Source organism: Pagrus major, chromosome 19, assembly GCF_040436345.1.
Source record: "Pagrus major chromosome 19, Pma_NU_1.0".
Classification (NCBI taxonomy): domain Eukaryota; kingdom Metazoa; phylum Chordata; class Actinopteri; order Spariformes; family Sparidae; genus Pagrus; species Pagrus major.
Window position 1 is genome coordinate 3,475,798 of NC_133233.1, and position 22,870 is coordinate 3,498,667.

The 22,870-nt window shown below is 41.9% G+C and overlaps 1 protein-coding gene across 1 annotated transcript in view; it reads right to left on the reverse strand.

Moving 5' to 3' along the window:
* plppr4b (phospholipid phosphatase related 4b) overlaps positions 1–22,870 on the reverse strand; it is a 52,722-nt gene that overhangs the window by 20,016 nt on the left and 9,836 nt on the right. Inside the window, exon 2 of the mRNA XM_073488675.1 lies at positions 6,142–6,327. Coding sequence (XP_073344776.1) covers positions 6,142–6,327 — 186 coding nt within the window. The remainder of the gene's footprint in view (positions 1–6,141; positions 6,328–22,870) is intronic.

Here is a 22,870-nt window from a genome sequence, read left to right on the forward strand (position 1 = left end):
TGCCTGGCTCGATCTGCTCTGCATGAGCATCGCCTAGAACGACAGTGATCAACAAAGAAATGCAGATGTGCCATGTCTAATCTGGGTTAAAGTCATCAGCTTTTCAAGTCTAAAATTAGCAAGTTAAATTTTTTAAGAAACTGTATAATGGATGGATTTGATTTCAAAACTACCAGGTGCCAGATGTGCCTGATAACCAGGACTACCCAACATCATCTGCATGTTTTAGGGGAAAAAGTTTAATCAAAGCTAAGGCAGCATTGACCAAATTGTATTAATGTCTTGCAGTAATGCATTGAAATTGCAGAGATCTTTAGTTTTATAGTGTGGGGCTTGAATTATGGTTAGTTTATCTCCCAAACAAACCCAAAGCAATTTGCATGGCTAGATATTAAAGAACAGAAAATAGACAAATAAAGTTTTTGTATTAGTTTTTGTGAAGTGCCCCTTTGAGGTCAACAAAGACTGCAGACAAGGGGATTACAAAGTTGCCATTATGAACAAACAGAAGAAATAGAAGCATCTGGAGACTGTTCAAGGAGAGTGAATGAGAACAGCGGCTGTGCTGTGTTGCTTCTCTTAGCTGTCAGAAACGCTCATCAGTTAGATGTATTTAAGTATTTAAAGCTTAGCCTGTTTTTTGTCAGCACAAAATGTTGTTGAGCAAGTGATTTTCTGACAAAAATCAGCTTACTGCAAACATACCCTGCAGTTTGAATAAGGAAAGGACTTATCGCTATGCTTCAGAGGAGCTGCTGTAGTCCAGATGAAGCATGACTAAAGTCTGTACAAGGAGAGTGCTTGGTGAGGAAGAGTCAGGTCTAATGAACATTGTAGTGAATGAAGAGGCTGGATTTATTACATCCTTTAGTATAACCTCAGTGTAAAGAAAATGATTCTTTCTTCTCTACATGTTTTCATATCCTTGATCACTTTTATCAAGATGGAGATCGGCTTTCAAAGTCTGACTTCAAGCCCCACCCACGTCACTGTATTCTGGCATTTCTATCATATTGAAATTTTTTTGCTGATGAAGTAGACAGTGGTGACCAGCCACACTGTTTGCCAAATATTTTTTTAAATAAATAACTTAATTTTGTGCTTAAGTTCATAAAAACTCAACTGCTTCTGTAACAGGATGACATATGACTACAGCAGAGGCTGCACCTCAGCGGCCACTACATCCTCCAAGCTGACGCAGGCGCACTCCTGTCGCTAAGCAGTCGCTCTCACTTCTTCAGTGGGAATGTGACAGCTATATGCATGTTATCACTATCCATGCTGATGATGTTGACCTTGACACATAACCTAGAATGGGAATCTGGTTGCCATGGTAATGGATTATGTGTGACTATTAAAAGGTCCATTGTGTCAGATCTAGTAGTGTGGTTACAGACTGAATAAAGAACTGAATATCCCTCTTCTGTAGGGCACTGTTCTCTGTACCCTTTGTAGATATAAAAGGCTCAGTCTAAGGTAAGAAAACACAATAATTATTGGGTTAAGGTGATCACATACTAATGAAAACATTATTAAACATATCTTCCATTTCTGCCAAAAGATCCCCCTAAATCCACACGTTCACCCACACAGGTGTTTTCACTCAGGTCGCCTGTTTACTCATGACTTGTGGGTTTGTACAAATTGAGTTTGATTGACATTTCCTTGAACCTTCAGTAAGTTTTGGTGCACCTGTTAGGACAGGACAATGTAAAGCACATAATTATCAGTCTTTTTAGCATTAGCATGTAAAAGAACCTTTTTTTAGTGTTAGCTCATGCAGTTTCATGCAATGAAGCATTTGGGATGCACTGGTGTGCGTGTGTGTGTGTGTGTGTGTGTGTGTGTGTGTGTGTGGGTGTGTGTGTGTGTGTGTGTGTGTGTGTGGGTGTGGGTCTTCAAAATCCTCCAAGGCAATGATAACATAGTTGGCATGATCTACATGTGCATGCCAAGATAGACAGTCCACCCGAGGTGGACAGGATCATAGCTGATAATAGAGATCAATAGTCAGCAGGTGTCCCTGGCCTGGAGGGGCCTGTCCTGCTGACCTACAGCTCAACTCAGACCTTCCTTATCTACAATGTGAGGACATCTGTTGTGTTCTGTGGGGAACAAGGAGTCCATGCCAAAGGCAAGGGCTTTTCATACTGTGTGTGGATATGTAGTTGTGTGAAAGAGTCAGTGTGTTTGAGGCCACTGGGTATTACTGTACTCCAGGTGAGGCTTCATGTACCCAGATGTGATAACTTGTTCTAGAATTGAGACACCAGGTGTAGAGCGTAAGATAGAAAAACAAGAAAAGACTAAAAAGAACATAGCACCATGGCTCAGTGGTTAGCACTGTCACCTCACAGCAGGGAGGTCCCGGGCAGCATTGGGTAGTGTTACATTTGAAAGCAATATGTTACATTAAAAGATTACTGCCATATAACTCGCCATTAGGTAACTGAATAATATATATGCATGCATAGTATATAAAGTAGTTCAAATGAGCTCAACCTTAAACAATTACAGTATAATGCAACATGCATATTGATACAGCAGTAATATTAATCGAGAACATCAGATATAATAGAAAAATACTGACAGGGAACACTTTACTGCAGAATTAGTATTTTTTTCTTTTTACTTTACATTACTGCTGATTGTACTTGCCCCTGCCTCTTTTGGGTGCTGGGCAGGCTGCAAGTTGTCACACATGCTGGGGTTTCTACTGCTGATGGACCTGGTGAACTTCAGGTGAAGCACTATCAGTCATCAGCCTAGCATGTACAAAGTGAGGGGGCGCGAGAGCGTTTTCACCAGACACTGAAGTCACTGCTGCATGTGTTGCACAGAGTTAGGCAGAGATTGGGAGGAGGGTTTGGCACGGTTGATGTTGGCAGCCAGGGATGTTACACAGGAAAGTACAGGCTCTAGCCCCAATGACTTGGTTTCTGCACATTCTGGGCATGGTCCCATAGCAGTCCCACATAAAAAAATTTCTGGAGTATATTAATGGGTTCAGGCATAGGCTGGATTTGGCAGGTGAGTTGGCAAGGGAGAATTTGGCTGCAGCTCAGATGAAGATCGAGCATGTCTGTGATAGGCAGGCTGAGCGGCACCAGTTCAGTTCTGGAGATGAAGTACTGGCTCTTTTGCCGGTTGTTGGGTCTTCCTTTCAGGCCAGGTTCACAGGTCCTCACACAGTGAGGAAGCAGATCTCAGAAGAGAACTATTTAATTTCAGAATGCAGCTATGTTATTATAACCTGTTAAAGCCATACTACACTCGTGTGTAGAGTCACTTGTGTCAGATGTATGTAGTTCAGAGAGTGTCCAGTCTGCTGCTGTTGCAAACACTGTGGTGGACTCATGTTACTGAGCCAGCATTGTTGTGTAGTCGTCTAAAAAACAATGAGGCTCTCATGTAACTTGTGAACATGTTGATGAACCTGTGTTGCCTTAATCTCCCTCTTCCTCATGCAGAGCACAATCAGGATCCTCTGCTCCAGAGCACTCCAGCCTTTTTCCTGCTTTTTCCTACTACACAACACTTGACACTTTATTCTGCATGCACGCTACCACTACTGACAGACTTTAGTTATAAATAAGTACTTTTTACGTACGTTTTAAGTACGTTTTTCTGCTTTAATGTGTTGTTATGTGTCATGGTGTAGAGCTAGTCAGGACACATACTTTTACTTAACTAAGGTTTGAATGCAGGACTTTCAATTGTCGTGGAGTATTTTCACATTATGGTATTAGTAATAAGGTACAGGATCATGTACGACAACCTGTCTTCTGCTGGCAAACCATTAGAATAATTGTAGAAGGTGTCCTTATGATCCAAAATGTTGTTCTTTGTCATTAAAACCTGACACCGCTAGCTAGAATCTTTCGCAGAGCTGTCACTTTCTGCCACCAGTTTGGCTCCACCCACAAAACACACCATTGCTGCATACAAAGACAAAACGGGTCTATATTGACCTGAGGAAGCATGTCTTCCTTTTAAATCTGTTGACTCTATCAACACTGAATAACATATTCTACAACCGCAAATCTTTAACTCTGCAGGCTAAAAACACAGACACATAACCCCCTTCACACCTCTTTAATAATCTTTTGTGTTTGATTACAAGTCGGTACAGGTGCACCAATGATTTCATATCACTGTCAGGAACTGAAGGAACCTGACAGGTAGCAGCTGTGCAGTCTTTTGGCTGCTGACGATCAGACAGCGAAATTAAACCACACATACAGTTTTATCAGCTGCCTCTATGAAAGCAAGAAAACATGGTTTCTTATATCCTCCAGTACATCATGTTTCAATATGAAACCAATGAATCACTTAAGAAGGTCAATTTTCTTTTTGCCTTCTTGTTTACTGTGGCAACAAAAGGAACAGGGAAGTACAGTGAGATTATTAAAGTAACGGATGACTTATTTGAAGACATAACCCAAAAAAAGGATAACTTGTTAATTATTATGTAAAAAAAGTAATCTGAGTACTCTAAGATATTACTTTATAATGCATTACCCCCAACACTGGTTGTGGGTTTCGATTTCTTTGGGCAGAGCCTTTCTGTGTGGAGTTTGCTGTTCTCCATGCGCTGTCCTCTGGGTGCATGTAGCATTTGTTATACTGAACGAATGGCAACCAACATGTCATGTGAGCCAGCTACTTGAATCGTCACATACTTCAAACGAGGGCGTAGTGATCGCTAGTTAGGCTTTAGTAAGGCTAACACATGCTAACTTGGTTCCATTGACTTCTGTGTTAATCAGACTAGCAAACTAGCTGATTTTGTTGCTGAAGGTGGTGGTCTACGGTTCATCTGTTAAAAGGGAATAAATTGAAATTACTCATACATTGACACCAACCTATGATTTTGCAGTACCAAAGTAAGCTACATCTGTGCAGCGACTTTGGAAATATGACATTATAGCTGATATTATTAATTATGCAGTTCCTACAACTGTACTAGGGCTGAGTTACAGTAGGCTACAGTGTTGTGGTTATCATGCTTTTGCACACATAAAGCTATTTTATTTCTGTGGCAACTGTGGGTTCACTAACAATATCATAAAGATAACCTCATCCCCTCTTACTGTCTGCTTCCAGAGTACACTCACTCCCACAGATCCCACCCAGCAATGCCACAGAACACAAACCATCACTAGTAAACCAGATCCCTACAGCAAAGGTAACATTATACTGAAATGAGCATGTAAATGTGTGTTATGATGAGTGTCCTCTCATAAAAGGGGGCACTTAAAATTGAAACACTGTCACATTTGAAGGGCACATTAAATTTATAGTTTAAGTGTAATGAACGTCTTGGGTAACAATATCTGTGAGAAGTGAAGCCTAGGATATTTGTCCTAAAGTTTGAAATATTCAAAAGCAGCATTTCATCCAGATAAAAAGCAGGATTGGATTACCAAATCTGAATCTGAATGTTCAGGATCAGAAATCTTTGGATCTGCTTTGAAATACCCAATTTTCAGATCAGATCAGAATTGTTAAATACCGGCCCCTGGAGTTGGTCCTGGGGCAATACAGTGGCAGCTCTCTGCTCCTCAGGGATGGGTTTCATTACGTTGTACTGAGTGTAATTGTATGTGACAATAAAAAATCTTCATCTTCTGAATATTGAATGGCAACATACATGTAAGGACGACTAATGTACATACAAGTTAGATATGCTGGCTGGATATAACATGCAATCTTCTTTTGTTTGTAAATTCAGTTTTCTGTTGTGGCATCCAGAGCTCTTTCACCAGAGAACCCCTAAAGCAGAAAGTCATTCTGCTGCATTCAGACCAAACACGAAGCTGGATGACTGCAGCTTCCTGTGCTATCTGAGGCTGACAGGTGCCAAGTTCAATATTTTCAACTCAATGACGCAAATTTTGCCTATTCACGTCTTTTCAATGACTTTGTACATAATGCGAATAATTCACCTCGTGTTCGGTCTGAACACACCATTAAACTGAATTCTGCATTCAGACTGACACTATGATTATCAAGTAATGTCATATTACTTGATAATCATAGTGTCATATTTCAGGTACTGTATGTAAATAACCAGAAGGTTAGCGTCATAGTTTTCTGTCTCATAGTTTTCTGTCTGCAGTGTTCATTTCTAATCCTTACTGTGATGGCTGGTCCGGCGAAAGCCAGGCTGAGCAGCATCAGAAGGGGGATGACCTCGTGGTTGGGATCGATGTAGGGAAGGCTCAAGCTGCGGTCATGGCAGTTGAAGCCAGACTTCACCGGCTTAAACACATCTGTCCACTCCAGGAAGTACAGACTGACCACAGACGACACCAGGATTGGCAGCTGTCAATGGACACAACAGAAGACAGGAAGATATCAGAGAGTTTAAAGTCATAAACAGCTGAGGCAGAAGCAGCTCTAATAGATTCCCAATGAATAAATACATAGATAAACAGGCAGTGAATGCTGCAAATATCCCCATAACCCATGGTTCAATGACCATGCTAATTTGATTTGATAATGAGAACGAAGAAATGAAAATAGTTTTCATGACCTGAGGGGGTGAGGATGGCGCTGAGGGTGATGAAAGCTGGCATGTGGAAGGAAACACGTTTATGATGCTCCCACTGAGCTCAGCTCTAAACTACCATATGAATTCTCCTCATCCCAGCAAACTAAATGAGAAACAGCTAGTCTATGTTTATTATAGCCAGCATGTGCAATCACAAAAGACCAATTATAACGCAGCAGTTAAATCCAAACCATGAAATAAAGTTAAAGTAATAAAGCTGTGGTTGATCTCTCAGCTGAGCAAATCAAAGTGCTCTAGTGGTCTGTGGAAGATAGCCAGGGATAAACTCTGTACAGGGCTCTGCTGGTTATGCAAATGTCTGCTTTAGACATGCTGAATGGCTGGCTGCAGCGCTTTCACCACTGACCTGTCACAGCGTTACACTGTGTACTACGGGCGGGTGGCATTTTACCAGTGCATATCCAGCCCTGTCAGGAGCACTCAGAGAGCAGAGCTGTGCAGCTGAGAAGACAAACTGTTTACCAGAGACACCAACACTATCAGCCTGTTTTCACAGTTTTCACTTGGCCATGTAACAGCTACATATCACAAGTATATGGGAGGAAAAGATCCCAAGATGGCATGTTTTTTAAAAGAAAGCTGCTTACTCACTGCATACACAAAAAACAGTTTGCTCTCTCAATGGTTTAATTCTGTGTTTAGCAGCACAGGAAGTTTATTTCGTCTGGTCTACCTCAGTCATTCTCACCAGAATCCCAGCCAGAAGATTTCATCACAATCACTCCAATTCTGATCTCTCTCCACCGGCTCTCAATATCTGCCAGAGTGAATTCAAAGTACTCACCCTGACCTTTAAAGTAAAACACGGGCTGGTGCCTGGTTACCTCTCTACCTTATTGCACTATACACCATTCTTTTGATTTTGGGTACTTATCCATCCCCAGAATGTACAAAAATCGGCCAGTTTCAAAGCATTTTGATATCATGATCCTCCCACTGATTTTGAATTGAATTGAACTGAATTTAAAAATAAATATACTTAAATATACTTATATAAAGTTTTAACCATGCTTCTGTCTGCTCTTATAACCTGTCACTGCTGTTTTTTTACCATCTGGTACAATTTTGTTATGTTCCTTCTTAGAAAGGGGTTTTGTCTGATGACCACGACTTATAATATATCTTGTCTCATTTCTTCTCTAGGTTGTGAGAAAGTTTTAGAAATACAAAACGTTTTACTTTAAACTTTATAATGCTGGCCTCTGGAGGATTTTTTTTTAATGTCTTTTGCAGTACCATAAATGGTTATTATCCATGAGGTAGGACTGTTTGTGTTATGAGTGAACCTGTGAGTAGAGTAACTATGAACCAGTCTTTGATACATTTGTGTATTGTGCACATATTTAGTGGGTTTGACAGACTGGTGTGGTTCTGAGCCTGTTAACTGTACATTGTGAATTGTAAATATTAATCTGTAAATACAAGCAACTTGTAGTAGCAGTCAGTAGGACTAATTGAATTCTTTTTTCTCATGTTTATTGGTTCGGACTTTAGGTTTGATGCTTGTCATTTATTTACACTTTGGTTTTTTTGGCCAGGGAAGTTTAGGGTTGCTTAGCAAACTAACGTTTTTGTTGATTTGGGCGCTGCTTATCTATCTTACAAAGTCAATACTGGTACTGCTGCATTGAACAATAATTCAAACTGTGCTGCTGGCTTTTCTTTTCAGAGACGTAACAATAGTTCCAAGTGTAGCGAACATTACAAATCTGAGACAAAACCAACAGAAGGGCAGGACTGTGAGACATGTGATACATCTGAGTCAGGCTGAGTTTTCTGAATAACTTCAGACAAAAATAAAAATGTAAATAAATAAATAAATATATCTAAAATGAACAAATGAATAGATAAAATGGAAAAGTAAATGAGAAAGTACATAAGTAGGGGAATTATTACAAAGTTAAATAAATACAAAAGCTAAATAAAGCAGAAAAATTCATTTATCTCACTATAAATAAATAACTGTCTACGTGTATTTTAGTATCATATTTGGTGCATTTAATGACATTAATGTATGAGTCTTTTATTAATTTCTTCATATTTGATTTTGGCAGTTTTACTCCAGACGGGCTGACTACAGTAACATACACAGTTTCCATATGGGCTTAACACAGTAACATTCAACTAAACAAGCCCTCAGCCTCTGCACTTTCTCTGCTACTAGAGGTTGAAGAGCGGGGATAGCAGATTAACGAGGGCGATCCTATCCTAACCTCGCATGAAAAGCCTACATCATGTAACAGGTAGAGAGATGGATTGAAAGGGTACAACTAAGCCATATAAATGAGACCTACACGTCAATAAAAGGCTGGTAATAACATTGCATATCTCTTGTGGAAAATGGGACCACCTAAAATTGCTCTGAGACATTTCTCATTGAGCCTTAACAAGAAAGAGATGAAAACTCAAATACAGACAAGTCTGTTTTGCACACCAACACTCTGCAGCTCTGTCACATTGGAATTCCTCCCCAAATGTTTTCTCACAGCCCTCCAGGCTCTGTGGTGTCCCATTAAAGAGTAGCACAGAGAAGTGAGGTGCATGTGTAGGCAGAGAGCGGACGTGTAATTGAAGGCGGTAAAGTGTCCACAGAGAACTGCAGTGAGATGCTCAGTGGGAGTTGAATGTGGCCTGCAGCATCATGGGCTTTATCATGCAGCTTAATACCCTGATTCACTGGTACACAGAGGCAGGCGCTCGCTCAGCTAATGCTAAGTAGAGCAGCGTGATGGAGGAGGGCCCCACTTGGAGCCTAACACAGGGAGATCTCTTCAAGTCAACCCACTCCTACTGGGAGCTGAGCCACACACACACACACACACACACACAGAGGGCCTCTGTTTGCAGACTTCCTTCCTTTGTCTACCAGGGATTACTCAATAACAGTAGTTTTCTTGTCTTTCTGTCCAGCCTTTCTATCGTTCATTCACTCCTTTCCTTTCCCCTTCCTTTAAAAGAGAGAGGATTCATCTAGCTATGAACCAATCAGCTCATTCAATATAAGTGGTAACCTCATTAGGGCATGTTGGGGATACAAAAAAACAAAATCAAAACAGGTGAATAGAGGACAAGAGTTATTAAACAAATGAATGAAGGATGTGTTTCTTACAACATCACATACAATCTCCTCAGTCTCTGAACCTACAGGCCTGAACAAAAGCCCCAAAGGCCAGCCCTAGCTTCAGGAAGATTTAGGACATTCAGAACAAGTACAAGAAAGGATGTGGTTGATTCTATTGGTACATATGATGCTGTCTTTGTGCCACTGACAAAAAATCTCAGCAAACTTCTTTTACATTCAAAACACAATTTGAGGTTAAAGGATTGGAATAATTAATTAATTACAACTTATTATTCTGGCAATTGTCATAACTGATGTTCAATGTGTAGAATCTGAATAATGTTAGGATCTCCATCCATACCTTCATCAGTAACAGGGAGCCCTTGTCTAATATCTCAAACCCAACTACCACTGTTATATTGTTGAATGTGCAATTCATTAAACTATTAGGCCTATACAGTAAATGTACTCACTTTACTTGAGTATTTCCATTTTATACTTCTTTACGCTTCTACTCAACTACATCTCAGAGGCAAATATTTTACTTTAAACTACATTTGTACATCTGACAGATTTAGTTACTAGTTACTTTTCAGATTACAATTTTTCCTCCCCTTCCTGTCCAGTGAAAACCATGAATCTCAAGATTTATTCACTTTGAATGTTTCTAATAAACTGAAGAAAGAAGTGTTCCTTTATGTGTTGACAGAATCCTTCTTCAGATCTATAAAGCCTGTTTTTCTGACTTTTTACAGATAGTGGTTCTCACAGGAAAGGCACGCTACAAACATAACATGGGTCTTACACAGTGTGATGCATTGTTGTAGATTAAACTAGTCAACAAAATATTTTAACCACACCCCTTGTTCTTATTGGTTTGAGAACGTATGTTAACACTGTGGCTGGAGTGGGGCTTTAATAATAATAATAATAATAATACATTTTATTTGTACAGCGCTTTTAAAAACTCTCAAAGACACTTTACAAGAATAGAATACATACAAGAATACATAAAATCAAGTGCATGGTGCATAAAGTCAAGTGCATGGTGCGATAAAAGGAGAAATATGTAGAAAAAAGAACAATGTATGAAGGATATGGATCTGTGTAGGTTTTTAGGGAGAACAGGTTGAGGACAACAGACAGCTATGGGTGCAAATGAAAAGCGGATTTGAAGAGGTGGGTTTTGAGTAATGACTTGAAGGTGGATGAGTCTGGGCAGTCGCGGATGTGTTTGGGGAGGGAATTCCAGAGGGAGGGGGCAGCAATGGAGAAGGCTCTGTCCCCCCAGGTACGGTGCTTGGTCCTGAGGGGGGGTGAGAGAAGGTTAGCGTCGGAGGATCTGAGGTTTCGAGAAGGAGTGCGGTGGTGGAGCATGTCCGTGAGGTAGGGAGGGGCCTGGTTGTGGAGGGCTTTATGGGTGAGTAGGAGGAGCTTGAAGTTGTTTCGGTGTGGGACAGGGAGCCAGTGAAGGTTTTGGAGTACGGGGGTGATATGTTCACGGGAGCGGGTGTGGGTGAGGAGGCGGGCAGCAGAGTTTTGGAGGTATTGAAGTTTATTGAGGACTTTGGAAGATGAACCATAGAGGATGCTGTTGCAGTAGTCCAGTCTTGAAGTGATAAATGCGTGGATGAGAGTCTCAGCTGCAGAGAAGGAGAGTAGTGGGCGGAGGCGGGCAATGTTTTTTAGATGGAAGAAGGCAGTTTGGGTGAGGCGGTTGATGTGCTGTTCGAATGAAAGAGTACTGTCCAGGATAATGCCAAGGTTACGGATGGAGGGAGAGGGAGACAGGGTGATGTTGTCAAAGCTGAGGGAGAAGTTCTGGGTCGATGTGGTGAGGGGTTTTGGGCCGATGAGTATGATTTCAGATTTGTCACAGTTTAGTTTGAGAGTTTTTTGCAGCCATGATTGTAGTTCTGACAGGCAGTTTGTGAGGGTAGAGTGGGTGGCAGGGGTGATGGATTTTGTGGAGATGTAGAGTTGGATGTCGTCGGCATAGCAGTGAAAACGGAGACCATGACGACGGATGATGGAGCCAAGGGGGAGTAGATAGATGATGAAGAGGAGAGGACCAAGCACTGAGCCCTGGGGGACGCCTTGAAGCAGGGGGGCAGTGGAGGAGGAGCAGTTGTTGACATGGATGAACTGTTGTCTGTCTGAGAGGTAGGATTTGAGCCAGGAAAGAGCGGAGCCGGTGATGTTGAGAAATGTTTGTAGGCGGGACAGGAGGATGGAGTGGTTGATGGTGTCGAAGGCTGCAGTGAGGTCAAGGAGGATGAGTATACTGAGGTGGCCGGAGTCTGCAGAGAGGAGGAGGTCGTTGGTGATTTTAAGGAGAGCGGTTTCGGTGCTGTGTTTGGGGCGGAATCCAGATTGGAAAGGTTCATACAGTTCATGAGAGTGGAGGTGGGTTTGGATTTGTGAGGCGACAACACGTTCCAGAATCTTTGACAGGAAAGGGAGGTTTGAGATAGGACGGAAGTTTGAGATGATGTCAGGATCCAGGCCGGGTTTTTTGAGGATGGGGGTGACAGCGGCCAGTTTGAGGGATTCGGGGACAGAGCCAGAGGAGAGGGAGGAGTTAATAATGATGGCGATTAATGGGGAGATTGTAGGGAGGCAGGATTTAACGATGGAGGATGGGATGGGGTCCAGAACAGAAGTAGAGTTTTTTATCTTGGTGATAATGGAGAGGAGTTCCAGGGGAGAGACATGGGTGAACTGTGACAGAGGTTGAGTAGTGGTGGTGGGGATGGGGGGGGTGAGAGGTGGAGAGGCTGTAATGGGGGGGGAAGTGCTAAGTTGATTGTAGATAGTGTCGATCTTAGACTGAAAGGATGCCAGGAAGGAGTTGCATTTGTTGACTGTGAAGGAGGTGAGGGTGTTGTCGCAGGGTTTGAGGAGTTTGTTGATGGTGGAGAAGAGAGTCTTGGGGTTTTTGGAGCCAGAGTGAATAAGCTGAGAGTAGTAGGTGGACCGTGCAGCAGTGAGGGCGTTTTTGTAGTCTGAGAGGTGGTCAGTGTAAATGTTGAGATGGACTGTGAGACCGGTTTTCTTGTAGAGTCTTTCAAGCTGGCGCTTACGGATTTTCATTTGACGGAGTTGGGGAGTGTACCAGGGAGCTGAGTGGGTGAAAGAGACTGATTTGGTTTTTAAGGGGGCCAGGTTATTGAGGCAGAGGGACAGTGTGTCGTTGTAATGGTTGACCAGGTCAGTGGGGTTAAAAGTTAAAGGGGGGGTGGACAGAGTGTTGGCCAGCAAGTCAGAAAAAGCTGAGGGGGAGATGGATTTAATGTTCCTGAAGGTAATGTTGCGTTTGAGTTTTGATGTGGCCGCGACAGTGGGTGGGGAAGTTGACGTGCTGGGTGAATTGAAGGCAATGAAGCAGTTCCAGGAGGTCTATTGCACTTTTGGAGTTAGGGTCATCGATATGGATATTGAAGTCACCCAGCAGCAGAATTGAGGGGGATATGGCGGATAGCTGGGTGAGGAATTCGGCGAGGTCTGAGAGGAAGGAGTGGTTTGGTTTGGGGGGACGGTAGATGATGGTGATGACCAGGGGGGTGGGACCAGGCAGTTTGAGGGCAATATGTTCGAAAGACTGAGCAGGAGGGATGGAGATAGTGGATGCAAGGAAATTTTTCTTGAAGATGGCAGCAACGCCACCACCCCGTCCGTCAGGGCGTGTTTTGTCAATGTAGGTGTAGCCAGTGGGTGTGGTCTGATTTAGGGAGAGGTAATCTAGAGGTTTGTGCCAGGTTTCGGTTAGACAGAGGAGGTCCAGTTAGTCTTCTTCTTCCATCATGTTAACAAAGCCGCTGGTCAAGGGGCGTCATAGAGAGAGATTAATTGGCGTTATTTACTTCTATAATAAATTAATCAAAATTAACACATTATAATGACAGCCCTAGTTGTAATGTATCAAATCAGTCAATCTGCTGCAGTGTCCAGTCATTAACTGATATCCAGTAAGGGGGGCGTGGTGGCCGGTAAAAAGACTTCTATGAAGGCTGCTCTCATGTGTCCTCGCTCATCGTTCCTCAGAGATCGCTCCTTGGCCCTTGGAGCCTAAATAAGAGCTTTGGGTTTGCCTGCAAGATGGCAGACCAGAATGACTTCCCTTTCAAACGAGGATCGATGAGTGAGGGGATGTTGAAAAAGGGAAATATACCCCATGTAGGTTCTGGGATGGCTGCACTAACGCGTTTACGCCATACGTAACCTGGTGCCATTCACATGCTCCTCGGATGGTTTCATCTCCCGACCTGGAAAGTTGTTCTTCCAACATGTTTGATTTCATTAGCTTCAATAGCTCTCATTGTGGAAACATTACACCAGAAGAAGATGCGTTGTATTTAATTGCTTGGATCGGCGTAGCCTGACCTACCCAGAAATGTAACTGCACGGGCTGCAACAAATGTGATTAGTTTGCTTGGAAGCATCGCATTTTGCGGCCTCTCCACTGTTGCTTAGCCTCTTTTCGCTCCTGGAGAGTCACTCTCTCCTGGACGAGAGAGAGCGTACAGCAGGCCGCCTTGCGTTTCTTCATTCAAGCTGGGTTTGCATGGAGCCGTGGCCCTCCCTGCAGACACTCTGCCTGTCTGCACTCTCTAGTCCAGAGACACAACTGTGAGTTTTTATTATAACACCAGAAGCCACGCTTGGTGGATGACACAAAAGTCCCAGATTATCCTGTAGTCAATTCCATTTTAGCAACAGCTTTTTTTTTTTTTGTCAAAAATGATAAAACATTGTCAGGAAAGCTCATAAAAATACCAAAACACACTGGAGTGGGCCTCAACAAACGCCCAGATGGAACTGTCGACAAGAGAACCGCTTTGTGCAACTTATGCAGCAAGGAATTTTTGTACTACTAGCTTGAAATACATCCTCCATCACCTCCTTTTAAAGTTAAGAATGTTTAATTCATTCATTGATTCACTCATTTAAATATTTTTAAATGCTTACGATTAATCACAAAGCTTGTAGTTAATTAGATACATTTTGTTTTTGATCACTTGACAGCCCTAATTACAACATCACTGGAGTTTTGTACCGGAGTGAAGACAGATAACAGATTAAACTCAAGTGAATCACCATCACCTTTTATATTTTGATTCACTACTGAGTTAAAATGTGTCAGCAACAAAAGCACCACAAACAACTTTCTTCATTTATTAGAAACATTTTTCTTTCCATGGTCTGTTTAACACACGTGAGGCTGATCATTCCTGAGCGCCGGCTTTGTTATGTTATATAATTGCAATTTTCCCTGAAGCTTGAAAATAGTTTCCAGCTTTCAAAAGACACCATCATCACATTCTGGCTTATTAAATGATGATTTCACAATCAGAATATCAATAAATACAAAGGCAGATGGTGAATCAATAATATGAACACATTCTGTCAGTTGAAATGGTTCCTGTGCCTCTGAGCAGGACACAGCACACAGTGTCAATACAGACCAGAGTGCAGGTGTTTGTTAAACAGGGAACAGACAGAAAATCACAGGCGCAGTTTGAGCTTTGCGTGTGAACAACAGAAGCTTTGTTTGCACAAAAATTAATAATCAGGATATCAGCAGGTGCATCACATTCCAACTGATATGTCCGATGACTGATTAAGATTGCAAGCTGAACTGGCACAAACAACAAAACCAGACAGAGCAGATGCAGATCCAGCTGTTAGTTTCTCCAGAGATGAGAAAAAAGTGATCATCCAGCAAAGCTGTTTGCCATCCACTTATATATTTAAACTAGCATAAAGTACAGCATTAGTTATAATGTAGGGCAGAGACAGCAGCTGAAATAATGCAGTCATAGAATAATTGCAAAAGAAAGCATATCTGTATTTTAACCCATCCATAAACACAAGTTAATCACAATCTCATTTCCAAGTGTGACCCCCCTCCTCCGTGACCTCCATTGGGATCCTGTTGCAGCCCGCATCCAATTCAAGATGATGGTACTGGCCTTCAAGGCCATCAACGGAACTGCACCCATCTCTAAACACTGGTCAGACCACACGCCCCAGCGCGAGCACTTCGCTCCACTACATCAGCTGGCCGGCTGGTACCGCCATCGCTAAGAGCAAACAAAGGTCGCTCAGCAAAGTCACAACTCTTTCTCTGTTCTGGCACCTCAGTGGTGGAACGAACTCCTGACCAATGTCAGGACAGCAGAGTCACTCACCATCTTCCACAAAAGACTCAAGACTCACTTGTTCAGACTTCACCTCGACCCCGCATAGCATGACTCCCTCCCAACCCTGATTAAACTTTAAAATGAGACACACATTTGCTTCTATTACGGTAGTGACGTGCAGATCACAGGTATATCCTTGGACATAAAACTGAACATTGTGATTAATATAAGATAATATAAGGGCTGCTGGTGGCTGAAATAATACATCTCATTAAAGAGGAAAAAATCACATTACCTGCACTATGAGTTTTATTTTGTGTTTCATGGTTGTTGGCAAACAGATTTTCGGTGAATTAATGCCACCTTCTGGATTGGAGTTTTAATGTTATTAAGACGACTTCTGTCTGGATGCAGGAAAATGAAATAGACAAACGGACCAAACAACAGGAAATCACAGACTGTTTTGCCCACATCTTTACAGAGACCTGTCTTCACCACAACATCCAGGATCAAGCTGTTACTGGTGGACCGCATTCCAACTGACAGAACACAGGACTACAAATAAATCACCTCATACCTTGAACTGTAACCTGTAGCCAGCACACTAATCCTTATCAAAGAACACAATGTGTGATCACTTTCTGCAACAGGACAGCAAAGAGATGTAACGAGGGATCTGAAGATTTCTTTTAAGATGAAATAAATCACTGTATTTTTCTTTTTTCTTTTAAGATGCTCATAGTGTAGTGACTTATGTATTAGATCTTGACTGGATGAATAAATGCATGAAGCTAGAACACATGCATGAAGCATCCTGCTTGTGTGTTCCATATTAAACTGGCTCATACATCCCCCTCCCCCCGACTTCAGGTCTGTTTTCTTGGCTCACTGTCAGCCTCCCTCACCTCTCGTCCAGCATATGAGCTTGTGGAATGGAGAAATATAGGTCAGTGGCATCTGTTCCCCCACTGCTCATGCTCTGCAGAGGAAGCTGTTCTAAGAGGAATACTGTACTCTCTGCACTTCAAAGTAGATTTCTCCAGGATATTTTATGTCACATCCTGTTATTTTGAGAGTGCGGCGTGATTTGCTCGGGCCAGCAGCAGCTAATCATATTTTATACGCTCCATACATGCGTATGATTCCTTTCATTTGTTGGTGAGTTAAATAGGTAATTTAAAGCTGGTCTTGGTAAGACTGTAGAAACCAGCAAAAGCAAGCTAAATTTTCCAACCAAAAAAATCCCACCTACTCCCTCCAGAGCCGCTCCTCCAAAACAACAGCACCCGCACTGCCGGACTACACAGACAGACTGCCTCGTTGCTCTTGCTGGTCAGCTGGGAAGTGTTTTCATTCAAACGCTCGCTTTGCTTTTTAGACCAAAAAGTACAGAAACAAACAATTCTGTTAAATGCCGAATTTCACAATCATGTAAACACAAGCAAAACAGCAGCCACAAACCCCGGTCCCAAAGGCTACCCAGCATATCAGTTGCTGTCTGTGGGTGCTTTATTATAAAGTTAGCTGCCAAAGGTGGCTGTTGCTACCGCCACAGCTCTGTTCAGCTCAGGGGCTGTGTGCTTAATGCTAACGTTAGCCGCTACAGGAGTGCGTTGCTGGTGCAGTGGCTCTTTTATTGGGCTCAGGGACTCTCTGCTTTGTGGTACTCAGTTAGCGGCTGAACGACAGTCTGTCACTGCGGCACACTTGTTCTTTGGGTCAGCGGCTGTGTGCTTAGTGCTACTGAGTTAGCAAGTGTTTGAAGAGCAGGCTCAGTGGCTGTGTACTGTGAGCACAGCATATTGTCATCACTAACCATACCCAACTACTCATGTTTCACTTTCCCTGCTATTCATGAGCCTCTAGCTCACTAACAGCTTAAGCAATACATCCGCCTAGCCCTGTGGAGGACCCTGGTCATACGCAATACATCAGACCGGCACAATTGTGAACTTCGGCTTTCAAAACATTCCCGGCCCCTTCTGGGGGAAAACAAACCACACTTGCCATTGATTTAAATGTAAAAAAGCTATATGAAACCAAACAAATAGAAAACCATCAGGGTTAAATCAGTTTACAAAATGACTGTGTCAAATTCATATATGTCCACTCTGCATAACGAAAAGATGCAGTTTGGTCAATCTTCAATCATGTCCATTCAGTCTCCTGGCATCAAGCTGGTGCTATAACCCCACCCATTGGCCAGAGGTGTCCTACCCACGCATCTATTTTTATCTTAATGAGTCTCCAGATACCAGCGCAGTATTTGACTTTTCAGTCCTGCTTTCTGAATAGAATGCTAGTTAATAGAAGCACCATGTTCTGACTGACCTAGCTACGGTCGTATGTTAGCCCGCCGTTCAGTCTAGCCTGAGATCCAAAAGACAAATGAACATTGCAATTTTTCAATATGACATAATAGTAAAACAATAGATATTCCAGTGTTATAGTGTGGGTGGTAGCAGGTGGGTGGTAATGATGGTAACTAGTATCTCCTCAGAATGAATAAAAACTGTCATATCAAAGTTGTTGAGTTACAGTGTACATTTTTTAACTAGCTACCTATCTGCTCATAGAATATAATTGTTAATCAGGCATAGCGTTAGCCCTTCCCTGATATGAAATATTTTCTACACATATACTGTAAGTTAAGTGTGTGTAGATACAGCTGCCTGTATAGCTTGGGGCCATTAAACATTTCTGTTAGGATTTTTTGAGGACATGGCAGGGGAATAAATCAGAGATAATCAGGTAGAGTGCGCGCAGGCAAACTGGTTTGTAAGAACATGCCAACAACAACATGAAACTATCAGCAAAGATTTCCCACATGGATAAACTATGAAAGAGCTCGACTCTTTCTTCTCCTAATAGTGTCCCGGTATACAGAGTGTGACGTCAGTCTGTTTGTTGGTTGTTGTGTCTAACCAACACTTTGGTACAGAGCAAGATACAGATAGCTTCTGACCAGATAGTAGTGGATTTGGTGTGGATGGTCCCTGAAGCAAGATTCATCATGATTCGATGACCTCTTGACCTTTGGTCATGGACTCATTAAAAATCTCTGCAGGTGAAAGTCACCATGAAAACAAAACATCCCAAACCCCATCTGCTCCATAACAAGACATCTGTTAAACTTAAAGCATATCCTCATGGAGCCCAGGGTATGATTCCCACGTTCCTAATCATTCGGGGCTTCTGGGGCAAATATATGAACCTCAAGGCTCAATTCATTCTGTCTAAAAAACAGTGTTCCCATCCAGGTCCAATACAATACAATTGAGGACTGTTGTGTTTCCCTGATCCTGGTGTTCTCTTGACTTTGCCTGTTTCTACCATTTATGTAACTTCATCCATTGATGTCTCTTCTATGAATCTATGGATGGTGATTACCAAAACACAGGAAATAAATACCCCTAAAATAAACCATAAATAAAAACTAGAATGAACGCATTGCATTTGTATGCCTCCGCGCATCAGTCATGTTGTTGTTCCTGAGCTTTGCCGTTGAATAATGTTCAGAACATCTTTTGTAGAATATCATGTCACAGTGAAGTTGACCTTTGACCTTTTGCATATAAAATGTCCTCACTTCATCATTTTATCTTATTTGACATTTGTGTAAAGAATTTTGTCAAACTAATCATGTGAACTGTCATGGCCAAAATTAGTTTGGGAGGTCACAGTGACCGTGACATTTGACCTTTGAGTCCAAGTAGAGAAACATTTATGGTATTATTAGGTTTAACCATCACTGCTGCCTAGGGGGGCTATTATTGTGATATTTGACTTTTGTTTTGTGTTGATACTTGTATTGTTTTATTTCATAGTGCAACTGGAATGTGGATTTGATTTTCTGCTTTGTGCACTTACTTGTTTGAGTGTTTAAATTTTGATAAGTGTTCAGCTCTGTGCCATGCAACGCTCCTCCTGAAAGTTTTCCTGACAATAATCCCTCTCCTGGCTCCCATGTGTTCCTGGCTGGCCCTCAGTGATTACAGAGATGAGAGCACAGGAAAGAGACGGAGCAGTTTGAATAATAGATGTGTAAAAATGGAAAGCGGGCTCCAGTGGGCTTTGGCTGGCAGTTATTTTTGGTGGGTGCTGGGCCAACAGCACCAACACTCATGAAGCTTTCTCAGTGAGTTGAGGTGCCTGACTTCGAACAATATAGTCTCTCAGTAAGAAATTGAAGGTATTATAAAGTGAGCTAAGTCAACACTAGGAGATTTGGAGAAGACTAAAGGAAATATGCCTCTTCTATTGCATAAAGAATATTTCATTGTAATATTGTATTATTAAAACTGCTCTGGGCAAACTGGTAAATCGAATCAACAACATCTGCATTAATGAGCTCTGGCGCCTGTTGAGGGTGAGAGGCTGTTCCCAAATAGAACGCTGGACACAGGAAAACACAGAATCAAGGGGAAATGCTGCAAGGAGATGTGCTTTTTTGTTCTGACTTAAGGTCTTTTCAACTGGAGGCATCCCAGAGTGCTCTAGGTGTCCAGGGCACATAAGCAGGGCAGAAAACACTTAACACTTACTGCCCATGGAAAACAACTGGAAAAAAATGCCTCTCACTTAAAAAATGTGTTCTCGAAGTCTTTGTGAACAGATAATGTTCCTGCTGCTGTGAGCAGCTGTGATCAGAGCCCTGCAGCAGGCAGCTTTAACATTACTTCCACAGGTGCTCCACATCACGTGAATGAATGAAATGTTGCCTCTTTTTCTCCCATGTCAAATCTGATCTCCTGATCTACATGGCTCTGACATTTTTTAACTCTAGTAAAAAGTGAATTGTTGTCAGTCCTCATTGTTTTCTGAGCCGCTTTCTTTCCTCACGCTCTTTCAGATGTAATAACAATCCTTAAAATTACTATCAACTGTTCTGTTTTTGAAATCAAACCTCATCTAAATCTTTTCATTTCAAGTCAGCATTTTGTCTCACTTCACGTTAGCATTAACACAGCGCTATTGGTTGAACTGGAAAACAATTTAACTACACCAAAGCAGTAGTAAGTCTAACCTAGTGCTTTCCAGTTGTTTACAGTTTTTATAAAATTGTCACAATTACAGAACAGTTATAAACAGCAAAAAATAATTATTATTATTGAATGTCTATTGTTATATTGTATTGGCTGTTATGAGTTTGGGATGGCTGTAACTTTGTCCTTCTACAGTTTCACACTTCAGTTAGAGTTTTATTTTAATACACATTTGAAAAGTAACTGCATATTGTCCCTGTTATTTTATTATTATTATTGTTATTATTATTATTAGTAGTAGTAGTAGTGGTAGTAGTAGTAGTAGTGGTAGTGGTAGTAGTAGTGGTAGTAGTAGTAGTAGTGGTAGTAGTAGTAGTAGTGGTAGTGGTAGTAGTAGTAAGAGGAGTAGTAGTAGTAGTAGTAGTGGTAGTAGTAGTAGTAGTGGTAGTGGTAGTAGTAGTAAGAGGAGTAGTAGTAGTAGTTGTAGTGGTAGTGGTAGTAGTAGTAAGAGGGGTAGTGGTAGTCTGACAGTAACATTCTTTAAATACAGGATACATACTGTAAATATACTGTCATTTACTGACAAAACTATGAGCAGTACAGTGTGTGAATTAACAAGAATAAAATAATTAACTGTATATCTATTTCTTACCATGCAGTGGAAGCTGCAACCAGTTAATCACTGTAAATATACAATGAAAAAATGACAATTATCTGTCCACTGCAGTGGAGACCATGCATGACAGGGTTAAAGAATTTTACGGGAATGAATGTAGTTAGTTAAATTCCGACAGGCTCCAATGAAATCCAGAGTTAAAAAGACAACAGAAAAACAGTTTGATAGCATCTTACCTGCAGACAAACTGAATATTTGATTGGACTTTCTCATGTACACAAAACATGCAGAGTAACTGATGAACATGAGCAGGTGCTGGACAGCATTCAGAGAGAGAACATGTATCAGCTCAGTGCTCTGTGTCAGGCACAAATGATGCATCTGCCTTCTTTTCTGACTGACTCTTGTCATTATTGGTTGACTATCTTATTGACTGATTGACTTCCTGATAAAGTAACTGGTTGATTTAAGTGACAGTGATGAGTGAATCTTATGAAGGCTCATAGAGCAAACAGTATGGTGAGAAAGTAGGAAGAGCAGAGTGATAAAACAGAGAGCAGAATGTCTTAGTATTCCTTACGCTCTCTTTCTCTGAAAAGCCTCGGCTCCTCTGGGAGAGTTCAGCTCAGCAGAGATGCTCCATTGCCCTACATCTGCTAACACTCGCTGCCTGCCAGCTCTCTGTGTCTCATTCTCTTTGTCTCGCCTTCATTCCCTTAGTTTCTGTCACACGCAAAGACTATATCTGTGTCACATATTGTACTATTCTATCTCACTATCAGCCTCTTTCATGCTGCCTAGATCTCTGGCAGTATCCTTCCGCTTTTCCCTCTGTTTGTCTGCCAGCCCTGGGGTCATCTGATATGGGTTTTCGAAGCCTGATAATACTAAGAGGCTGAAAGTTTGGGATTGAAGCTGACAATAAGAAGCATTGCAAAAGCTGAGCTGCATCTTGCAGGTTTTCACCTTGAGATTTGATTCAGGGCCGTCGTTATCAACATTCCTACTCTGACGCCACTTTGTGCTCTCTACCAAACAGATCAGCAAGTTCTCTAAATATGCACTCCCTTTGAGCTCATTGTTTACTAAATCTTCCAGTAAGGGCCCGTTTTCACACATTTTCTTTTTCCAGAGCGCCAGTGTCTTTTTTTCAATTGTTTCTGATGGGGAGAGAGCGCCTGCTGCAGCATGCTGCTGCCTAGAGAAAAAGCGCTGCTCCCAGCGTCTTTTGCCAGAGCTCTCTGCCGTTTTTGTGCTGCTGCATCAAGCACTTCGACTTGAAAATCTCTCAACTTTTCAGAATCATATATTAGATCCGTCGGAACTTGTCACCCGTTGCCATGGTAATCCAGAAAATGGAGGAGAAGCTTGTTCTGGTCGTGTGTGTCTATTCTGAGTTTTATCAGACGGAAACTCTCATGAGAGAGACAGAAAAGTCCTTTTGTGGGAGCACACTGTACACTAAATGTTGCTGGAGAGTTGCTAAAT